Source organism: Apium graveolens, unplaced genomic scaffold, assembly GCF_009905375.1.
Source record: "Apium graveolens cultivar Ventura unplaced genomic scaffold, ASM990537v1 ctg6382, whole genome shotgun sequence".
In the NCBI taxonomy this organism is placed as follows: Eukaryota; Viridiplantae; Streptophyta; class Magnoliopsida; order Apiales; family Apiaceae; genus Apium; species Apium graveolens.
The window spans coordinates 1,547-19,486 of record NW_027419429.1 but is presented as its reverse complement, the minus strand read 5'-3'; the positions used below and the strand labels follow the sequence as shown (position 1 = coordinate 19,486).

General features: G+C 35.3%; 2 protein-coding genes across 2 annotated transcripts; both read left to right on the top strand.

Annotated features, from left to right (window-relative positions):
* Positions 1 to 5,984: 5,984 nt before the first annotated feature.
* On the top strand, positions 5,985 to 9,060 carry LOC141703249 (uncharacterized). Its single transcript, XM_074506816.1, has 2 exons — positions 5,985 to 8,121; positions 8,222 to 9,060. The coding sequence occupies exons 1-2, from the start codon at positions 6,159 to 6,161 to the stop codon at positions 8,920 to 8,922; spliced, it is 2,664 nt and encodes an 887-aa protein (XP_074362917.1). The 5' UTR covers positions 5,985 to 6,158; the 3' UTR covers positions 8,923 to 9,060.
* A 1,269-nt stretch (positions 9,061 to 10,329) lies between these two features.
* Positions 10,330 to 11,540, top strand: LOC141703250 (uncharacterized). Its single transcript, XM_074506817.1, has 2 exons — positions 10,330 to 10,579; positions 10,768 to 11,540. Exons 1-2 carry the CDS (start codon positions 10,493 to 10,495, stop codon positions 11,251 to 11,253), a joined length of 573 nt encoding a protein of 190 aa, XP_074362918.1. The 5' UTR covers positions 10,330 to 10,492; the 3' UTR covers positions 11,254 to 11,540.
* Positions 11,541 to 17,940: the final 6,400 nt, after the last annotated feature.

The window sequence follows — 17,940 nt, the reverse complement described above, 5'->3', positions numbered from 1 at the left end:
AAGAATGAAATTTTACAAGAAGCACATAGTTCAAGATATTCCATCCATCCAGGGAGTACCAAAATGTACAGAGATTTAAAGAAGAATTATGGTGGCCAGATATGAAGAGGGAAATTGTGGAATGGATTAGCAAATGCTATACCTGTCAGAGAGTTAAAGCAGAGCATCAGAGACCAAGCGGATTGCTACAACCATTGGAAATTCCAGAGTGGAAGTGGGAACATATTACCATGGATTTCATAGTTGGATTACCAAGGACAAGGGCTAATCATGATGCCATTTGGGTTATAGTGGATAGACTTACAAAGTCAGCTCATTTTCTGCCTATAAATGAAAGATTTTCACTCGACAAGTTGGTCCATATGTACCTAAAAGAAATTGTAGTTCGTCATGGAGTTCCAGTGTCTATCGTATTGATCGAGATCCAAGGTTTAATTCAAGATTCTGGAAGAGTTTTCAAGAATATTTGGGAACAAGACTGAATATGAGTACAACTTATCACCCCCAAACGGATGGCCAAAGTGAAAGAACGATCCAGACAATCGAGGATATGTTACGTGTTTGTGCTATTGATTTCAAAGGAAGTTGGGACGAAAATTTACCCCTGGTAGAGTTTGCTTACAACAACAGTTATCATGCCAGCATTGGAATGCCACCCTATGAAGCCCTTTATGGACGCAAATGTAGATCTCCAATATATTGGGACGAAGTAGGAGAACGCAAGATACTTGGACCTGAACTGGTACAGCAGACAAAGGAAGTTGTTGAACTTATCAGAAAAGATTAATAGCCGCTCAAAATCGTCAGAGGAAATATGCAGACCAATCAAGGAAAGACATGGAATTTAAAGAAGGAAGCTTGGTATTACTGAAAGTATCACCATGGAAAGGACTAACGAGGTTTGGAAAGAAAGGGAAGCTAAGCCCAAGATATGTCGGACCTTTTGAGATCCTAAAGCGCGTTGGCAAAGTAGCTTACAAATTGGCGTTACCTCCGCACATGGAGCACATTCATAATGTTTTTTCATGTATCGATGCTTAAGAAATATAATCCAGACTCCAGGCATGTAATAGAATATGAGCCAATAGAGCTTCAGGCAGATTTATCATATGTAGAGAGTGTGATAGAGATTCTAGAAGAAAGAGAGAAAGTATTGAGAAATAAAGTGGTAAAGTTAGTAAGAGTATTATGGAGAAACCCAAAGGTTGAAGAGTCAACCTGGGAGTTAGAAAGTGATATGAGAGAAAAGTACCCTCATTTGTTTTCTTAGGAGATTCTGAGGACAGAATCCTTTTAAGGGGGGAAGGATGTAATATCCGGGATATATCGTGTAATTATTTTTGATATTAATATGTGTGCCCAGTATCTATTCTGTGAGTTAATTGTTAAGTGTTATCTGTACTTGAATATTCAAAAATAATATTAATTGAGTATTTTAATTTTTATATGTCCAAAATAAAATATAGATAATTGTCATATCTTCCTAATTATTTTTATGTTGGTTTATGGATTTATAAGAATCATATGAAATTTCTAAAATCTTTTTTCGGGTAATTAAAATCTATTTTATAAAAACGGGAACCAACCGACGTCAACCGTTGTTACGTTTTTGGAACCCGAAACTCTTTCGAGAACTCCTTCCTAACCTAATTGTAATATTCCGAGCATTTTCCATGTTTCGACTTTTTCGATCTGGCTTACGGTTTGTCCTACGCGGGTCCCGGCGCAACATTTTCGATACAATATTCGTTTCGGTAAATCAATAAAACCCGTATTTCTCGATAAACGGGAGCTTTTTATTAAACTTATCCCAATTATCACTTCGTAATACGTGTAACCAGGCGCTGAGACCAAGACCGCAGTACAAATTGTACTGATTTGGATAATTATCCTCGAAAACCGATACCGTTTTGGATCAGTTTTTACAAATAAACGTACCGTTTTATATCCGGAATGATCCAACGGGATACTAATTTTCCATAATTATATAAATAGCCTTTTAACAGTATTTTATTTTCGTATCAAAATCATTTGCAGATAGTTAATTATATAATTTTCAGAGAAAAACCCTAATTACATAACTGTTCTAAGATCAAACAGCAAAACGAAGGCGTTACCGATCTCTGTTGTTAAAGCTTGAGTAACCAAAACGAAGGATTTGAGGTGTTCTATCAGATTCTGAGCTTGGTTTCACTGCAGAAATCAAGGGTATTTTTCCTAAAAAATTTATTATTTTCGAATTTATTTTATTAAAAATATGAATTTTTGTTCGATGATTGTTTGTATGATTTGATGATTGCACTGTTGTAGAGCTTGTTTTCCTGATGATTTTTCATATGTCTACGTCTGATTTGGAGTTCAATAACATGTTCAAAATTTGAGTTTAATTTTTCGAATTTCAAAATTAGGGTTTATAACCCGTATGAATGTTTCAATTGAAATTTGGGGGTTTTTGATCAGGGGTTATTAGCTGTTGATTTATAGGGGTTGTGTTCCTTATAAAATTTGCAATCGATTGATATATAGCTCGTTAACAGAGGATGCTTGAATCGAAGGGAGTTGTGTTTTAAAGATTTGCGATGTTCGCCGGAAACCGGCGATGTTCTTGGCCAATTTCCGGCCAGAACAGGGATGATTAGAATGTTTTGAATGCATGAACAAGTTCCTGGTGTTGTGTAGTGTTGATCTGGAGGTGTTGGTGGGATGAGGACGCGGGGATCGTCTTCTCCGCCCCCCCCCCCCGACTTTTTCCCGCGACTGGACTGCAAAATTGCAGTTTGGTCCCTGCAGTTTTGAAAACGATGCAGTTTGGTCCCTGTAGTTTCCAGACTTTGCAAAAATTGGATTTCTGTTTTAAAAATGTTTAAAAATCATATTTCCTATTTATTTTTATTATAAAAAATCGTTTTTAATTTCTGAAAATTCTAAAAATTATTTTAATTCTGAAAATTATTTTTAATTCACAAATAAATCTGAATTAATTAGTGAATTAATTTCAGTTAATTTTTAATTGATTAATTAGTCAATTAATTTGAAAATTATTTGATTAATTGATTTAATTAATTATTAATTGATTTTAATTAGTTATTTAATTAGATTTAATATTTAAAAATGATTTAAAAATTCTGAAAAATAGTTTCGAGCTTTAAAATATTATTCTAAATTATTTCCAAGGCTCGATAATTATTCTAAAAATTATTTCGGAGCCAGAATGGGCCAACCGAACCCTGTTTATTAACCCGAAATTGATCCAACGACCCGTTTTAATTCCGAAAAATGTTTTAAAAATCATTTTAAATACCCGAAAGCATATTTATGACACGAGACTTCTTTATAAATGATATGTCATTGATTACGTGATGTATTATATGTTATACGTGACCTGTTGTTTGACTATCGGTCTATATATTCGGTGTTTACTTGATTATTGCATAACTTTCAATCCGTTAATCGGATTTGGGTAAAACGAAGGGTAGATAGAAATATGTGTTGAATAGAATCCTGTGAGTTGATGATTGATAGATGCTTATGATATGTGAGCAGAAGAGGCAAGGCGTAGGAAAGGGAAACAGGTAGTTGAGGAGTAAGACGATTGTGATTGAAAACAAGTGCAGGATAGTAAGCTAATATCAGGCAAGTGTTCTGAACTTTCTCGAGATATTGTAATTCTTGATAGTCTTGTTGACATTGCAAGTGCTTTGAAGCACAGAAACCTAAATCCTGATTTCAGTTATTGTTCTTGAGCTATGAACCATATTCTTTCTAAGCCACTGATTATTGTATACCCAAACACGAACCACAATCTACGATACTACTCCACAAATACATACAAACTAAATATCAGACACTGAACTGAATTATTATATACTCAATCCATGATATCTTATGCTTTGAAAGCCCAAATCTTTGAAACCTTGAAACGTTGATTCCTTTCTTATCCAATTCTTTCATTACCCAGCATTCAAGCTTTGAAAGTACCTTGTTGATCCTTACAAGGATTGAAACCCTTTCATTGTTAAACATTTATTGTTGTTAATGATTTCGGTTATTGTTTATTATTGCATATTCTGTTATTATGTTAGAATTGGATTGTTTTTATAAAATTGTGGACCAGATTCGTGGTCAGACCATATAATGGTCAAGTTAGGCCAATGTGTGCCTTGGATCCAGTAGTTAGAGCAATGTTGTGTGCCTTGCTCGAGGTTAGTGCGTGACTGATCAGCAGCCTAACCTTGGTTTTTAAATTAAAAGTATAATATCCAATTCTAAATCATAATCCATTGTTCACTTGATATCATAAACATATTCACCTGATGATCATTATTCTCAGTTTTGTCATTGTGACTTGCTGAGCTAGTTAGCTCATTCGTGCGATGTTGTTCATATTCTTTCCAGTTAAAAGGAACCAGTTGGTAAAGAGGATCCCCAGTCCAGCGCGAGAGCTAGGGGTTCAGGTTGAGAAAGCTGAGCTAGTAGGCTTCTTTTGGAATAATTTAAGTTTGTAAAAGTTTGTAATAATGTTTAATACTCAGTTTGAATTTGAAATAGTTGGGATTTGAACGGTTTGTAATATATTAGTGTGTTTGGCCTGTGTGCATACTTTAACCTGTTGCGGTCCGTGGTGGTTGGTAAGTAGGGTCATTGCATATATTATTATTATCTTTATTGTTATAAGCAGGTTATAATTAAGGTGTGTGTGTGGACCCCAAACTTCTGACCCGGGTTTGGAGGGCGCCACATATATTAAATTAAAGTTAATTAATGTATGCATATTAAATGAAAATAAATATTAACATACAATTATGATGGGCAATTCAGTAATTTTAATATGATTAAATTGTCTTATCCAACCCCCTATTTGCTCTATTATATCTATACTATATAATATAATAGCTGGAATGAGATATATTATGGTTCAACGATTATCCCCTATTTTGATTAATTAAAATAAAAATAAAGTATTATATACGTGTTGAACTATTAAATTGCTAAACTATCAGATAAAGTCTTCTTATCCCACCAAACTATGATCAAAACTTATACTACAAAACTAGGATTACAGCTTCTTCCTATTTTTTTATTTTTTTATAAATATATATTTATATAAATATATTAAAATTGATATATGACTGGATAAATTAAAAATTAAAATTATTTGAATATTAATGAACCCGTGCATCGCATGGGATTTGAGCTAGTCTATACTATACTATAATAATCAGAATGGGGTATAATTTGGTATGTTTTTTTTGGTTGGTTTGGTTATCCCCATTTATGACCATCAGATTTTTTTAATCAAGTGGCCGTGACCGTCAGATTCGTATACTAAAAAATTATAAACTACTCAAACTCTTAGGTTCGAACCCCGCCAACAACAAATATTTATATTATTATTATACACTACTAAAATTCCCGGGTTCGAACCTCATCAACAACAAATCTTTATATTATTTTATACATTATCCAAGATTCAGTTCGAATTTCACCAACAACAAATTTGATATTATTTATAAATAGTAAGCTAATGATCTAAAAAAAAATTATTATAATTTTAAATAATATAAAAATATTAATGAAAACCCGTAAATCGCACGTGTTGTAAAGTTAGTTTATATAATAGATAGAAAATTACAGATAGTCACTGTTATCATTTTTTCAGTCCGAAAATAAATTTTGACAAGAATATTTATAATAAAAAGATTTTTTTCAGTTTACAAATTTGAACAACACAAAACAACATAGTATTATACCCCAGGAGACATCAATGTAGTACCTTTTTACAAGGGAAACATGAGGTACCTGAAAACATAACACTCAAAATAGAAGCTAAACTTAGCAGTTAAACGCAACTGTCGGTCCAGAAATAGAGTTTCAATGAATAATATGAGACTCAAATGTTCCTCAAATGAAGGAATCTATCTAACCACACCTATTTATTAGAATGTATGTACGTACGAGCTTCGTTTCCATAATCCAATCAGAGCAAGATTGGGTATTAAACAGTACTCTCCATGCATAAAAAAATTATACCCCGAGAGAGATCATAAATTGAACACCTTCATTAGTGAGGGAATAGCATTTACTTAAATACATTAGTTTTTTTTTAATTTTGGTTGCATATGGATGCATGGTAGCTAGTCTGTTAGATAGATATAAACATGGGATTGTCAAAAACAGTCACTTTGGTAGGAGTATCCTCGATTGTCCTAGTTGCGGTGGCGATTGCTGTGGCTGTCAGTTTAAACAAAAACCATGACGATGCTAAATTTTCCACCGCTAACAAATCCGTTAAAACCATGTGTGAAGCAACTGATTATAAGGATGCTTGTGCTAAAAGCCTCTCCTCATCAAATTCTCACGATCCGCAAGAACTTATGAAGACCAGTTTCAAAGCGGCCATCAGTGACATTAATGAAGTTGTTGGAAAATCCAAAACTCTTGAAGATGCCTCCAAGGACTCACGTACCAAAGACGCGTATAAACTTTGTAAGGATCTGTTGGAAACCTCAGTTAGTGACCTTGATAGATCTGGAGACAAGATTGGTAAATTAGAGGCTAGTAAGATGGACGAATACGTTGCGGATGTCCAGACATGGCTTACTGGTGCTATAGATTATCAAGAGACTTGTATTGATGCTTTTCAAAATACAACCGGGGATGCTGGGGAAAAAATGAAGGATTTGCTGAAAAGCTCTTACGAACTATCCAGCAATTCCCTTGCAATGGTTGGTGACATTAAGTCCATTGTTTCAAACTTAAATATTCCTGGACTTCACAGAAGACTCTTTGAATATGACTATGGGCCACGAGGTGATCCACCTCCAAGTGAGGATCCCGGTTCAGGATTTAGCACACCATCCCACCGCAGACTCTTTGATTATGATTATGGGCCACGTGGTGATCCACCCCCAAGTGAGGATCCCGGTTGGGGAGCAGGCGGATCATCTCGCAGACTTTTTGAATATGACAATGAGCAACCACATGTTGATCCAGCCCCAAGTGAGGATCCCAGTTCAGGAGCAAGCATATCCTCCCGCAAACTCTCTGAATATGATTATGGGCCACGAGGTGATCCACCCCCGAGTGAGGATCCCGGTTGGGGAGCAGGCGGATCATCTCGCAGACTTTTTGAATATGACAATGAGCAACCACATGTTGATCCAGCCCCAAGTGAGGATCCCAGTTCAGGAGCAAGCATATCCTCCCGCAAACTCTCTGAATATGATTATGGGCCACGAGGTGATCCACCTCCAAGTGAGGATCCCGGTTCGGGATTTAGCACACCATCCCACCGCAGACTCTTTGATTATGATTATGGGCCACGTGGTGATCCACCCCCAAGTGAGGATCCTGGTTGGGGAGCAGGTGGATCACATCGCAGACTCTTTGATTATGATTATGGGCCAAAAGGTGATCCACCTCCAAGTGAGGATCCTGGTTGGGGAGCAGGTGGATCACATCGCAGACTCTTTGATTATGATTACGGGCCACGTGGTGATCCACCCCCAAGCGAGGATCCTGGTTGGGGAGCAGGTGGATCACATCGCAGACTATTTGATTATGACTATGGGCCACGTGGTGATCCACCCCCAAGTGAGGATCCTGGTTGGGGAGCAGGAGGATCGCATCGCAGACTATTTGATGCCGCTAATGGGCCTCCAAGTGATCACTCTCCCACCGAGGATCCGGGTCAAGGAGCAGAGCCAGTGGTGCGTGGTGTCTTTAGTAATGATAATGAAACTCCAAGCGATAATGGCTCTCCAAGTCATAATTCCGAAGATATATCTAATGGTCGTAATGTCGCTAGCTCCAAAGAAATTCCTGAATGGGTAGGTACACACCATAGAAACCTCCTTCAAGCTAATCCAAAGCCAAATGCGGTAGTTGCTCTAGATGGGTCTGGACAATTCAAAAGTATCAACGAAGCCCTTAAGACAGTCCCACCCAATAATGTAAAAGCCTTTGTTATACTTGTCAAGGCCGGTATCTATAACGAGTATGTTGATGTTCCAAGACGTACAGACAATGTTGTCATGATTGGGGAAGGTGCAACCAAGACCAAAGTCACAGGGAACAAAAATTTCATCGATGGAGTCGGAACATTCCAAACTGCAACATTCGGTATGTTATTTGAATTTACTCTCTACAGCCTTATTAAAATTCATATTTATGCATTAACTCATAGCAGATAACTTTTTTATTTCTCACTTTTTTTGTATAGCTGTAAATGGTAACGGGTTCATGGCTAAGGACATGGGCTTCGAGAACTCGGCAGGAGCCGCTAAACATCAAGCCGTTGCTCTACGCGTATCCGGTGACAGGGCCATATTCTTTCAATGCCAAATGGACGGTTATCAAGACACCCTTTACACCCATACCTATCGCCAATTCTACCGTGACTGCACAATCACTGGTACCATTGATTTCATCTTTGGTGACGCCGCTGCAGTTTTTCAAAACTGTAAAATGATTGTGAGAAAGCCAATGGATAACCAAGGGTGCATGGTGACAGCACAAGGTAGGAAAGATAGGAGATCCACGGGTGGAAATATCCTTCAAAACTGCCAAATTACGGCTGAACCAGCATTCATGCAAGCTAAGCCCCCGATCAAGTCCTATTTAGGCCGTCCATGGAAAGAATTTTCGAGGACAGTTGTGATGCAGTCATTTATTGACAGCAATATTATTCCTGAAGGGTGGTCACCATGGACAGGTAATTTTGGTCAGGACACTTGCTATTATGCTGAATACCAGAATAGAGGACCCGGATCCGACACTTCCAGGAGAGTAGCATGGAAAGGTGTCCAGAAGAATCTCACTCCAGAGGTTATTTCTCAGTTCACTGCTGGAAAGTTTCTCCAAGGTGATGCATGGATTCCAGTTGCAGGCATCCCTTATGACTCCGGAATGATGAAAGTTTAAATTCAGATTTTATTCAAGCTTTTTTTTTCCCTTCCATATAGTTGCAAAAGTACAAGTTATGTATATATCATTCATGATGTTTTTTGTATAGAATTTATTACCATATTTAATTTAATGAACTTCCATATTAAAATTTCATTCAAAAAGTTTGATCATACTTGGTAGACTATTTTGTTACGGAACAATTAGACAAATTGTCTAGAATGGACAGTAATCTTACAAGTCAAAAGGACAACTCCTATATCTAGGACGGATAGATAAGAAGAAACTACTACAAAATTAAAGAATGAATGCAAATCACAAACAACGCCTACTTGATTCAGCCTCTACTTTTGTCTATATAGCTTGCATTCAAGTCCCACGCCAACTTGATATAAGGAATCTCTTATTATCTCAAGCTTAAAACTCTTAAACAAGTAAGTATTGCAAAAAAAAAACTTTATTACAGTATGAGGTAATACTATAACAGGGGCAACACCTTAATCCCTTTCGCATAGAGTTATAGTTACTAAGCTTAGGTTGCAAGCCTATGTGTTCTTAGCTTAACATGGTTGGTAAGTTGGGGGAACTCAGAACATACTTCATCAAAATTATTGGCACTTAGTTAGTTGCTCTGTAGCTGATTGAATTAATTATTTTAACTAGCCAATTGAATTTAGTTGTTTTTAACAATTGTTTCATAAATAGATGTTTCAATTAGTTTTTTTATTCATGGGCTTAAAAAGCTCCTTCAAGTAACTTTTTCAAAATCAGTTTTTTTGGGACTAAACCGCTATTTGGGAAAGTTAACTACCAAACATTAATATTAGAGATTTAGTTTGATCAAACATCTAATTTGCTTCAAAAAAAATATTTTCCGTCACAAAACTAACTTTCAAAACACAAAAGTCTCCTCGAAGCAAAATTTGAAATGGTCAGTAATAAAGTGTAAGAGTAGTTTAGAAATCGTAGTTAAAATGATATTGATTTGCTAAAATTTAGCATCCATTAGCTTTGATAGGAGATGCTCTTATCTTTCATTCCGCACCTCCCATTAATGGGAGACAAATTGATGGACCTGACCTTAATCAGATAAATAGAACAAGGGCGTGCATCGGTGCATACATGCGCGCACATTTTTTCACGGATGCTCAAACAATAGAGATAGTAGTAGTAGTAGTATTATCACTCCCGTGATAAATCGCATTATCCATGATGTAATATAGATCTTGGATGTAACTAACCATTGTTATGTTTAAGTTGAAAAATTAAGAGAGAAGATTAAAAAGAATTAACAGGACTGATAAAAGAGTTGGAAATTTGTGCACAAGAATCTTTCTTGTTCCCTTGTGAGAGCGTCACAGTGCTGTTTTGTTTATTTTAAATGTGAGCTTGTGCATTTGTCGAGTGTCTTGATTGAGCCCCCGAGTCAAAAGTGAGCCCCGTTGCTCATTTTTGCATCTAGAACCTCTTGGAGGCAATTTCTCTCACTTCACTATATATCGTCTCCCTACTTTAAAAGAATCTTATTCACATACTCACGCTGCTGAGAAGAAAAGTTTAGCTTAGGCAATTTACTTTATGTATTAGAATGTTGAACAAGTCTCCCATATTCCAAATGCCTGATACCCAGCATTTCAGCGATTACGGTTTTCAGCCACATTTTGATTACTGTCAGGTAATTAGTAACTCTATCTTGTAACTATCACTCTTTAATAGTCACTATTTCGGGCTGTTTTGTATCGTGAAATTTTAATCTGATTAGTGAATGAAATGAGAATGAGATCATAGCGCCTTTTTATACTGAAATCTCTTTTTTGTTCTTTGTTGAAATTATTTTCATTTGTGACAAATTAAAATAAACAGGCGGTGGAAGAAGCAAGGAAGCACAAGAGAGAAAATAAAGTGGGAGCAAGAGCAGGAAGATCCATAGATGGCCTACATTTCAAGCTCCAAAAGCCCAGCATTTCACATGAACTGGACTCCTCCAAAATCATTAAGAAGAATAAGCATTGCACCAAGAACAACAAGCCGCGCTGGTGGAAACACGCTCTTCACTTCTTTAAAGGAAAATTGACCCCACACAACCAGGCCTGCAGCACCTCTCAAAATGGTAAAGTTCAATGCATTGGCTTCTCAGCACCGCCTGTTTACATCACCGAGAGTAGAAGCGGGTCCACCACGCCTTACCGGACAGCCAGCAGGCCGACATCTTGTCCACGTTCCCCGGCAATGAAAGGTGAAATGGACAATTTACCCTACATTAGTCTTAGGGATATCAACATGGACTATCAGCTCCAGCACCACAGGATCTCTGCAAGCTCTCCTATGCCCATTTATCTGGTCACTTAGATAGCTATGCAAAACTATCTAACAACTTCAAACTCCTTCTTCATCAACTTTTAACGCGTTGGATAAATTTGATTCCTCTTGGTAAATGTTTTCTAATTTCCTGGTCAATTGACGTTTAGCTTGTTGCTGTTTAGCATGTATCGCGTGTATAACGTCTATCTCCTTGTAAAAAGCTGCATGCTTTGGAAGTGAACTTCTTTGTCACTTCCCTAAATTTACCTTTTCAGTATTAGCAAAGATCAATTGTGTTCATGGTTTTATAAATAGACTTTGCAGTACTTTTAAATTTTGACGAATCTTTCTTATCTTTTTTACTTTTCTCGATTGCTTTTGAGATAAAAAGAAAAAGGGCTAGACCTCTTAATTGTTACTGGTAATCTTGTATTGTTTACTGAACTACTGGTTTGTTTGTTTCCATATACAAATAGGTTTTGAGTAGTGGCTAAACCAAAATTTATACCAAAAAAAGATGTGGTATGACAAATGTTGAAATTTGATTTGGGGACGTATATGAATGTACGCGGGTTCCATATTATTACGAGGAAAGTTATTATTAATAAAATATTTGGAAAAAAAATTATAACAATATTTGAGCATTCTAGCATTTTCCATAGTTTTTATTTTATAAGACTGATCATGCTAATTGCACGTGCTAAACGCAAACTTAATATTTTTAAAAACAAAAGGGGAACTTTTTTTTGCCAAGATGAACTTAATATCTTAAAGATATAATTTTTAAATCACAAATATGAAAATTAACGGAAAATTCAAGTCACTTGCTTAAAGTTCTGCGACCAAAAACTTGATCATACTGGTGAATCTGACTATTGAATTTTTTTTTTTCCCATTTTTGTGGTCCATAATGAATAGATACTTGAGAGGAACGCGAATAATGCATAAATGTGGTGTTAAAGTTAGTAATTACGTTTATATTTTGTGGTTTATCAGTGACCAAAGCTATTTAGCAAAAAGAAAATTAAAGAAGTGAAGGCGTGAAAGCGTGAAGCGATCTAGCTCTGTAGATGAAAGAGGACTATCTGTATCTGATGTATAATTAAATTTATCTTTGAAAATTATAATCAAAACTGGTAGATGCCTAGTTGGAGCGTGCCTTGATTCTGGTTACCGTTGATGCATGTGAGGGCAAGACTTCAAAATTTTGGAGGATTTGAAATGTAATATATTATCCTGCAAATGAATTGTTGTTTCCAATGAGTTGAATTTAATTCCTATTTTTAATTTTATACTCCATTTCGTTCAAAGTCTTTAACTTAGCAGGAAGCATGATATATAAAATTTGAATCTTATGATACTTATCGACCAGTTTTTGCTTATTCAGTTTTCTGCTTTAAAGACTGGAACAGCATGCATATTTTGAATTAGAACTCAATTTATCTGTATAAATATTTAACTGGGATTATTAAGAAGTGGAGGAGGTTTAGATCTGGGAATTTACCAGGGCTAGCCTCCAAAGTAACAAACGGTGGTCGTCAAGACTGGTACATCAAACAATCTACTATCCTCATTTTGCATGTTTCCTAACATGAATTTGTCGGGAGGACTAGCCTGTTTATCATTCTGCAAAATTATTCATGTGCTGGGATCCTCACTTCTCGAAAATTCCAAGTTTGTTAGATAATAATTAACTTTGGCTTCTATTGTCTGAATCCTCTTCATAACTAATTTTTAAGGAAAATTTTGTTTACTTAGCAATTATTTTGTTTTCAGAATAAAAAAGTATGAAATTACTAAGTTACCCTTTCCTTAATCTTTTCAACAGCAGTTTATTGTGAATAGATTTATTTGTTCATATAACAAAAAAAATGCATTGAAAATAACATTCCCTTTTCTAATTGAGGACAGTTACCAAAATACCTCAATTACCAGAAAAACTCTTGAAGGACTAATCGGCCCATATGCCAACTCAACTCAATTACCACAACAATTGTGTCGAGTATATAAGATCCTGTGATATCTTGAAATTTTAAATGCACTAATTACTTAAAATTGTACCATAACTCAATCCATAAACCCGGAAACGAAACAAAGTTCGTTCGATTTAGTAAAAGGTCTCAAATTATCTTCTGTCTAGTTATATTTGTTGCATGTCTCGTGATTCAATTGGTAACTAAGGGTGTGTTTGGTATTATTGTTGCAAATAGCAACTTTTCACTGAAAAACAGTTAAAAACTATTTGGTAAAATTAAAAAGTGTTGTTCTAAAAAGTGTTTTTGGCGTAAAAACTGTTTTTTGAAAAAACAAGGTCTTCCATACTTTTCAAAAAAGCTGTTTTCCAGCTTTTGCGGGAAGCAGATGCTGATTTCACCATTAAACCTCATCAAAAGCATTATGTTTTTATAATTTCTTACATCAAAACATATACAAATTAAAAATATTACGAAACAGTCATTTGATTTTTTTCAACACTTTTTCCGCCAACATTTTTTCTAACACTATAATATTTTTTACAACAATCTCAAATAGAGCCTAACTCTAATACCTTGAGATTTTAAATAAGTTTGGTTAATTATCATTTTTATATACAAGAGGGTGTCGGTTCAGTTTTTTGCTACAACCAACTTCGTATACCTCTAAGGCTTTGTTTGGATTACTGTTAAAAATTAATGTGTTAATAGAAAAGTGCTGAAAAATAAAAATATTATTATAAAAATCAAATGTCTGTTTGGTAATATTTTTGACGTGTATATATTTTGACATAAAAAATTAAAAATAATTATACTTTTAGTGAGCTTTTGGTGAGTTTTCAGGGTGAAATCAGGATATGTGCTTCCCCGAGCTTACTTTTTTTACTAGCAGTTTTTAAGCCAAAAACACTTTTCAGAAAAGCAGTTTTTAAATTTTACCAAACAGTTTTAACTGTTTTTCAGCGAAAAGTTGTTAGTGCTTTCTGCAACAATAATGTCAAACGCAACCTAAATCTCAAACACACGCTTTTACAAGTGGAGTGTGAGACAGAAGTCTAAGTTTATTTTTTCTGGGTCTTGTGAGTGGTACTGTGGTAGTAGTAGATGCTTGAATTGAGTTAAGGAATCAAACTTACTTCAAATTCGTCTCGCATCTTAGCCTTAGCTATGAAGATCAAAATAAATATTTTCGTGTTTTCGTGAGATTTTTGCATCTTAACCTTAGCTATGAAGATTAATGTAATTATATTAGAGTGATTCATTTGTTGTCATAGCTAACTGGTGTTAACAGTGTATTTGGTTGTACACGATAAATGAAATAGCAAAAATTAAACTTCAATGATTAAGTTCTACAAACCTATATTAAACAAATTTGGTAGACCAAAATGGTATAACAAGGCATTGGAAGTGGCGCACAAAGCAAAGGGAGAGGTATATATTTTGACATATATGAAGAAACTTATGTGTTATGTTATATATACTGATGGGTGTGTATATATGTATAACCAGAAAGTTTTGATATTAGAAGCAATAGAAATGTTATTGTTGTGTGTTCTTACATGAGAACAAGAAAGGTTATTATAGACCTAACTACAGACAATGAAATTAAATAAAACACGTACAACTTCTAACCAACTGTTATAACTAAGCTAATCTATAGTATGTACATATGACTAACTTGTGCTAGATTACAAGACAACAGCTGTAATATTATAACAATGTAAACATGACTTGTATTTCAACACCCCCCCCCCCCAAACTGAAGATGGTTGTAAAATCAGCTTGAGTTTGGAAACAAAATTACGAAAACTTCCGGGAGGATGAATTTTCGTGAATAAATCTGCAGCATTATCAGCAGACATAATGTAGACGCACTGTGCTTTTGCAACTTGTTGACGAGTGAAATGACAATCAATCTTTATATATTTTGTGCGCTCATGAAATACATCATTATGAGCAATGTCAATAGCACTTTTACTGTCACAGTAAATAGAAATGGTCGAAGAATGAGTTACACTCATATCTTCAAGTAACCATCGTAGCCAAATTAGTTCCTGTGTGGTGTCCGCAAGAGCCCGATATTCTGACTCGGCACTTGATCAAGAAGTAAGAAATTATTTCTTACTGCGCCAGGAGACAAAAATGTCGACAAGAAAGAAACAAAATCCAGTAGTTGAACATCGTGCAGTAGGATCATCGCCCCAATCAGCATCCGAGTAGGCATATAACTCAAGTGGAGAGTCAAATGAAAAATATAATCCATAACATAACGCGGTATGTGAAGAACTGCTGAAAAGTGAAGAGTGCAAGGAGCTTCCATGAACTTACTTATAATGTGTACGGCATGAGCAATGTCTGGGGGAGTAACAATGAGATAAATAAAACTTTCAACCAATTGGCGATACATTGTAGGATTGGAAAGTAGTTCATCATCTTCTACATTAAGTTTAACCTCGTATTCCAAAGGAGTAGAGGCAATCTTGGTATCACTGATTCCATATTCTAATAAAAGGTCAGATCCATACTTCAATTGTGAAAGAGTGTAGCCAGTAGGGACAGAAGAAACCTTTGCTGAACTATTTTGCTGAATTCTTCAAACCAAGCTCGAGGTGCTTGTTTAAGACCATAAAGAGCCTTGTTAAGCTTGAAACTTGATTTGGAGAGTATGAAAAGCCTGGAGGAGGTTTGAGATAAATTTCCTCATGTAGGTCTATATTGAGAAAGGCGTTCTTAACATCCATTTGCCACATATCCCAGTGTTTTGATGCTCTAAGAGCTAGTAGACTTCGGACTGACGTGAGACGAGCAACTGCTGCAAAAATTTCCTCGTAATCAATGTCATATTCTTGAGTAAAACTTCTAGCAACTAGAAGAGCTTTATATCTTTCAATAGAGCCATCAGATTTTGTTTCGATTTTATAAATACATCGACAACGCACTGTTATTTTACCGAGAGGTAGAGTAACAAGATCCCAAGTATGAGTCTTGTCTAATGCATGAAGTTCTTCTTCCATTGCTTTCTGCCAAAGAGGGTTAACACTTGCCTCTCTGTACGTTTGAGGCTCGTGTATTGCTTGTATAGAAGAATAAACATGATAATCAGTAAGTCAGACAGAAGGTTTTCTTACCCGAGTAGAATGATGAACAGACTCATCTGGTACAGTGGTTGGCCCAACATTAGAATCCTCATACTGAACTTCTGTTGAAGGATCGTTAGTAGTTGGAGATGGATGATTGAGCTCAAGTGGAGAATCTGCTGAAAATATGTTAGAAGATGATGGACATTCTATATTTTCATCTGTAGGATGTAGATCAACAAATGGATCTATAAAATGGGAAATGTTGGTAGAAGTGTCAATTTTAAACTCTGACATAGATGAAAACATTTTATGTTCCCAAAATATCACATTACGAGAGACACGAAGACGTTGAGAGATAGGATCCCAACAACGAAATACATTTTGACCACTACCATAACCAATAAAACAACAAAGCTGGGCACGTGGCTCTAGTTTTGTTTTTCATGTGGGGGAAGAAGTACAAAACATGCAGAACCGAAAACCTTAAGAGAATCATATAATTGAGGTTCTTCATATAATTTTTCATAAGGAGACAAATTATCTGTAATAGGAGACGGAATCATATTTATTGTGTAAACAGCAGTTAAAACAGCTTCCTCCCAAAATAATTCTGGACAAGAAGAGGAAATGAGAAGAGCTCGAACTGTGTCAAGAATATGCATATGTTTACGTTCAGCACGACCATTTTGTTGTGATGTGTAAGGACAAGAGCTTTGTGCAAGAGTACCATAAGATGCCAAAAATTTGTTAAGTTCTGATTCTTTGTATTCTTTTACATTATCGGCACGAAAAAGTTTGATTTTCTTGTTGAATTGAATTTCAATCATAATGGCAGAAATTTTGTACATTTCCCTTAATAATGATCAATTTTTCAAAATATATATCCAAGTATACCGAGAAAAATCATCAACAAATATCACATGGTATCTTGACCCCGAAATCACATAACTAACCGATGGAAATAAGATTAAGCGAAAGATTAGGAACAAAATATGTGTTCGAAAGATGAAGATCTTCCGGGGATACAGTTCCAACATGTGTCACTTGTTAGTGTTGGTGCCCTAGAGACAACACTATGATGTTTTAGTTTAATACATTTGAATTATTAATGTATATGTTCTATCGATTATTCTTTTTATAATTTATTAATTCCTAATTTACTGCGATATAAATGTTAGATTAATAAATGTCCTTGGAATATGATATAAATTATATATCTCTAAGTACGTGACTTAGAAATGAGATTATGAGACTAGTATCAATATTTCCAAAGGTCCCTATTCAAGTATTATTATTAAGGGACAATAATAATGCACTAAGACTGGTGTGTTTGTTGACTGATAATCACATCTCATTGATCATAGGTATAGTGATACTAAAGTCAAAAACACGGGCTAATGTAAATGTAAATAGTGTTGGACAGACCCAATGTGAGATTCTACATGTCTGTTGTGTCATAAGTATTTCTCACAATGATAATGATGTAATGGTCCTTAGACCTGAAGTCATTATATTTCCATACGGGAATTAATATGCATTGATTGCATTAAAAGTTATCCTTGACCGGGTAATGATAAAAGTGGACACTGGGTATATTATGAATCGTATAAGAAATATGAATGATCTAGATGGAATTTAACCCTCTTATTTTAGGAGTGATATTATTGGCCTCTTGTGTGAGT